Raw genomic sequence first — 5,803 nt, 5'->3', positions numbered from 1 at the left:
CAGTTCTTTAAAAAATGTTTTTTAAATTCCAATATCCCCCACCCCCTCTGCGCCACCACACAAACCGGATAACAGGAATGTGCTCATACCTGCTGTCTCTGTCCTTACTCTTTTAGTTTTGTTTCTTTTTAATCAGAGGACATCCTTTTAGGGACTTTTCCTATAAGCTGTACCGTGTACAGTCCGAGTAAAGCAGTTGTTGCAGAGAACAGCAGTTTCCAGCTTTGCTAAAAGTTTCCAGATGTGGAACAAGCTGTTGACTGCTGTCCGAAGTGTGGCACATCCTTTGTGCTGTGTAATGACACACTCACGAAAAACACAGCCTGAGATGTACATGTGTGACTGTCTTGTATAACTGTGGTAAATTCATGGCATTGCGTCGGCGTTATCTAAGAGCACAGCTCCTTCCTGGCTCTTCTTTGTGGCGGAGGGAGGATCTCGGAATGCTGCCAGCTGGTGACAGATGCAGGGCTTCACTGAACCTCTCCAGCAGCGAGAAACACAGGAAGACGAGTTCCCGCAGTCAACATGCCTCAGGTAGGTAAAGACAACTTCTTTTAGTGCCGACATGGAAAATTGGACCTCTTGGCAGCAGACGTTTACACCGTCGGCTCTTTAACCGGGAAAAGGTGGTTTGGTGCGAAATCAATATGTGGAATTTTTTTTTAAAAAATGGCCTCTGTGCGCTTCACGGAGAAGCGACGTGTCACACAAGGCGTCAGATTATCAGCGGGGGGACTGTGTTTGGATACGCAGGTGTAAATACTTATCATTCAGAAGTGACTGAAACATCAGCAGTGGATTATTCTCGAACTTTTTTTTCGGGGAGAAACTTCCAGAGGTATGCGGCCCCTCCCCGAAAAGAAGTGCTAAGCGCAGGGTCCTGCCGCTCCTCCACGACGAATTCAAAGTGGTAACAGTACACGCGTGTAATTCATCACAGTTTTGTGCTAATTTGTAACAAACAGTTAACTTGCGGGTAAAGTACCTTGACCCGTAAAAGCGTGTGTCTGTTATACTGTGGGTCGCATTTTGTAGCGCGGTTCGGGTCCACTTACACGAGTGTCTGTGAATGAGTGCAAAGTTGAGTAATCACCTTTATCCTCTGATGAAATGTTATTTATCGTGATGGGTGTTGTCTCTTGCAGGGTGTCAGTGAGCCTCGGGTATAGTGGAAGGGCTTAATGCCTGTACAGCCACAGCACGTGACAGAAATCAAACCAGTTTCATATTTGCTGAAGAGTTTTGACTCTTCGCCACTCTCAGACACCAAATGGTGAATGCTGCCAGGAAGAATTCTGTTCCACATGATGGCTGAAGGGCTTACTCACTCCTTTCATTTGGCACCAGTCTGCACACACGTTTGTAGCTCTCGACTTATTGAAACAGCAGTTTTATCTGCACGAGCTCAGACAGCGATCCACCTCTGTGTGTCCGTGTGCTCCACGACTCTGCAGCGTTTCCTCATTTTCCTGTTTCTCTATGCTCCTTCTCATATCCCTGTTGCTCACAGGAACAGCGAGTATCTCGCATTATTCCATGGTTACATCTTGAACCGTTTAGTAAATGAGACAAAACAGTCAAGGCAAGGAATTTCCTGAAGGAAAGCCAGTGCTCTGTAACCCATGATCAAGGAACACACGGGCATTACAGAGCCACAAACTGACCCAGACTTTGTCGCACCTCATTTTTGAATCTCCACTGTGTGGAGTTTACATCAAGCTTTACAACAAGCTGGATTCGATATGTTAATGAGCACCCACGTTAACTATTTAAGATAAATCACTAATAGACTTCAAAGAAATATAAAAACAACAAATTCAGTGAAATAAATAGATCTCCTGACCATTGCTACTTTCTTTGAAATACTTTTTCACAACGGTGAAGAAGGCTTGCTGCAGCTTGTGGTACGTTAGTCAGAAAGGGTGTGGTTCTGACAAAGCTGCTGCCACACATGCATTGAGAAACAGCAGGAGCACTGGGACCTGTTCTGATGGCCAACGAATAATAATTGGATGAGTTTCTCAACAGGCTCATTGTAATGACTTCATAGGGCAATGATGTGTCGCGTTTCTAGGTTGGTGTTTGCTCAAAATGCAGCCGCAACAAGATCTAAAATGCATGTTGGACAGCGCCGGTGGGTAATGCGGTTTCCTCACAGCGAGAAGGCACCTGGTCTGAACCCTGAGTGGGAACTTTCCTCTGGGTCCTCCAGCGTCCTTCCCAGTTAGGTTCACTGGTGACTCTAAATTGGCCATGACTGAGGGAGATAAAACGGTTGAAGGGTACAGAGTGCTAAATTAATGTACAGGTAAAATTGGACTTAAATGTGGTGCATAAAGCAAGATCTGAAAGTGTTTTTTGTTTGTTCTGTTTTAGGGTAAATGACATAATAAACTTTTTAAGAAAAACAGGTTTCTTTTAAAATTACCTGGCTTTCTCTTTTGTTGTTTTTTTCTTTTCGCCTTTAATTTTTCCCAGTATTCTGACCTGGAGAGTGCCATTAATACACTGGTCAGCCAGTTCCACTCCGCTTCAGCAGACAAGTCTCCGACGCTGAAAAGTGATGAATTCAAAAATCTTTTGTCCTCCCAGATGCCCAATCTGATGAAGGTAAGTCCACCGTAAGCCTCCTTGTGCTTCTCTCTGACCGGGATCGCAGTTATCTGTAGCAAATGGGTGTGGCAGCACACCTAACCATATTCAGCTTGCACAAAGACTAAGGGGAACATGCTTACAACAGAGTTATACAAGCCTAATCCACACACAGGCAAACACACACTAAAAAATGTTAATCCTCTGAAGACATGCACTCCTTTCCATTAATCTAACAGCGTCTCAGCCTAACCTCTGAATACAAACATAACTGCTGATCTGTAAAAGTTTCTAAGGCAGTCTTACTTGGTTAGACCTTAGATTAGATTTACAAGTAAATTCTGACATGGTCAGGTTAACGGACAGGCATTAAGATTGAAACTGCACACCAGTCTCTCCTGCATCATCAACTCTCTACAGATTCATTTGAAGATTGCTGTAATTTACTGTGACTGAAACATGTTTTTCAATGTTTTTTCATTAATCTCCTCAATAATATAAATCATTTCTATTCATGGTAACAATTCTGTATAAGTCTGTGAGAGTTTTTGGCAGTTTTGTTATTTTGTACAAACTTACGGTTCAGCTGTGCTATCAGACAAAATGCCAACATGCACACTTCTAGTATTTAATCATTAATACTAAACTAAAGAGCTCTGAGTGTCAGTAAGACTTGAAAAGCACTATATATTCTCCCCAGCCACTTTGTTAGGTACACCTTTTCATCTGCTCATTAAGGCAATCTAACCAGCCATCACACGTGGTGGTAACAATGCATTTAGGCTGTTGTCAAGAGTGTCTGCTGAAGTTCAAACCAAGTATTAGAATGAGGAAGAAAGGACTTAAATTACAGGCCAGATTGCTTCGATCTGATAAGAAGGTAACAGGAACTTTGATTAAAAAAAGAATGCAGTGGAGCATCTATAAATGCGAAACCACACCAGATGCCAGTCCTGTCAGCTAAGAACAGGAAATGAGGCCACAATTTGCACAGCCTCATCGAAATTGGTAAATAGACTGATTCTTATATAGCACTTTCCTACTCAAAGCACAACTTACCTCATTCACACAAGCACTTTTTCTAGGCCCAAGTCCTTTTCTATTTAACAGTCACGCACATCTTGCCCAAGAATACTTTGGCATGCAGATCAAACCACCAAGCTTCCGATCAGCAGATGATCTGCTCTGCCTCCTGAGCTGCAGCCACCCCAACAAATTGGACAACATTTGAAGATGTTGTCTGACCTTTTGAGTCTTGAGTTCTGCTGCTCCATCCTGCTTTCAATGCATGTAATGGTTTAGGGCCCTTTGTGGTCCCTTAGCATCAGTTGACCATAGTTTATATACCACCGCCTATTTGAAGATTATCGCTGACCATGTAAACCCCCTTATATCCATCTACTGAATGGACTCCACAGTCACCGCATCTCAAGACAAAGTACTACGGCAGCTCTGAGAGGACAAGGTGGATCCAACCCTGTGTGACCAATGTGTACCTAATAAAGTGGGCAAATATTGCATATAGTAAAAGATGAATCCATTTAATTAAACATACAGAGTGAGTCTGTCTAAAAACATGTGAAGATGCAACCCGATTCACGCAGCGTTCCATTGTGATTAGGGTTTATTTACAGTGTTTTTATGTACGAGCAACAGTAGTGTAGGGTTTCAGCTCCTTCCTGCTGGGTCAGCACTCCGGAGCATTCGAAACATCAAACTGTGACACCTCATTCACCTTGCGGTAGTCCAAACAGAGCCGTATAGACCCATCTTTCATCACTGCAAGAATCATGGGGCTACACCAGGCACTGTGGGACTTTCACCCTCATCTTCAGCATCACAGCCAGTTCTGCCTGAACTATTTGCCTTTTGTGTTCTGGTAGCCTGTAGAGCCGTGATGCACCATCACATCAGGGCACGTCAAAGTGGTGCTCCATGAGCGTGGTGTGACCGGACAAGGGAGAACACATCTGAAAACTACTGCTGCAGTGCAGCAACATTCATTGTCTGGGTCTGTGTGAGTTGGTCGTCACACTGGAGGGAGGCGGGAATCACCAGAGAAGTGGTTTCAGCCACTCTCCATGCTTTGAGGTGATATACCTGTGTGGCTCCTTCCTGGTCCGACCGCATCACTTCAAAATCAAAATCCCCCACTCACTGGGTGACTCTAAAGGGCCCTCGTCACTTAGCAAGTCATTTTACTGTGGCACTATCGTGTTTTATAATCCACAAGAACTCAAAACAATATCCCAGTGCACTCCTGTGAAATGGTCAGATGGCTCAGTATCTTGAGCAAGTCTTGTCAGAGTGTCTTCAGTTGTACTAGTTTTATTCTGGGTAAAATTCTGTCATTTCAGTGCTCCCTGTTTGCGTTTGTTTTTGTCTGATCAGATTTGTCTTAGGTGATATTCCGAACTGTGATCAGTAACCTAACGGTTTGTAATTAACTGGAATGATATTTTCTTGTAAGTCTGGTTTAGGTGTTAACATTTTCACTTTAACGTGAGTTGTTTTGTCGTGTTCTGACAGGGCGTCGGCACCGACCAGGGATTTGGTGATATCCTGCGGAAGATGGGTGTAGGTGATGGCGAGGGGATCTCTTTCAAGCACTTCTGGAATTTAATCCAGTCACTAGCCACCTCGCAGTTTGGCCACCTTAGCGGTCAGAAGGGCTCGTCATGCAGCTGTATTCTCCTGTAAAGAGCAGCTTCTCAGCCCAACACGTATTTGGAAATTTAACTCAGCAGAGTAACACATACACATCACGCTCATAAAGAATTGCCAAACATAATACAAGGGTTCAAAATCCATTCTAAGCATTGATGACTAAACATTACAGTTTTAACTAGTTTACCTTTGAATTCAGATTACTTTGTTTAAGTTCAAAGTAAAATGTAAACTGATTTTGAATAAAATACTCAATTTGTCCTCCTTTGTATTATTATTTTTTTTTTCCATTTATCATGCTGCACATGTTACAATAGCCTAAACCTTATGTGATTAGACACCACAGTGTCACTGGTGTCTGAATGTTCTTCTCTCTTTGCTTCAAGATGCTCATCATATTTAGTTCTTTGGGTGTTTGGTCCAAAAAGTGTTCTACAAATTTTAAAACTATAAATCTTACAAACACCTCTGCTTTGAATAAAAACATACATGGAACTAAGTTGGTTGTTTGAAAAAGAAAGCTGTTAGCTATCGTCAAAAC

General features: G+C 42.9%; 1 protein-coding gene across 1 annotated transcript; it reads left to right on the top strand.

The window, feature by feature from the left end:
* The first annotated feature begins 405 nt into the window (after window positions 1-405).
* On the top strand, window positions 406-5,523 carry s100v2 (S100 calcium binding protein V2). The gene is made up of 3 exons (XM_026156499.1): window positions 406-537; window positions 2,482-2,613; window positions 5,125-5,523. The coding sequence occupies exons 1-3, from the start codon at window positions 529-531 to the stop codon at window positions 5,293-5,295; spliced, it is 312 nt and encodes a 103-aa protein (XP_026012284.1). The 5' UTR covers window positions 406-528; the 3' UTR covers window positions 5,296-5,523.
* Window positions 5,524-5,803: the final 280 nt, after the last annotated feature.

This window comes from Astatotilapia calliptera, chromosome 22 (genome assembly GCF_900246225.1).
Source record: "Astatotilapia calliptera chromosome 22, fAstCal1.2, whole genome shotgun sequence".
In the NCBI taxonomy this organism is placed as follows: Eukaryota; Metazoa; Chordata; class Actinopteri; order Cichliformes; family Cichlidae; genus Astatotilapia; species Astatotilapia calliptera.
Note: the sequence above shows the minus strand (reverse complement) of the source record. Positions and strands in the feature narration are given on the sequence as shown.

What these genes read in the sequence shown, in the direction of transcription:
- s100v2 (XM_026156499.1), top strand. An exon ending in AGATGCCCAATCTGATGAAG is followed by an intron (nt 2,614 to 5,124) that starts GTAAGTCCACCG and finishes GTGTTCTGACAG; the next exon opens with GGCGTCGGCACCGACCAGGG.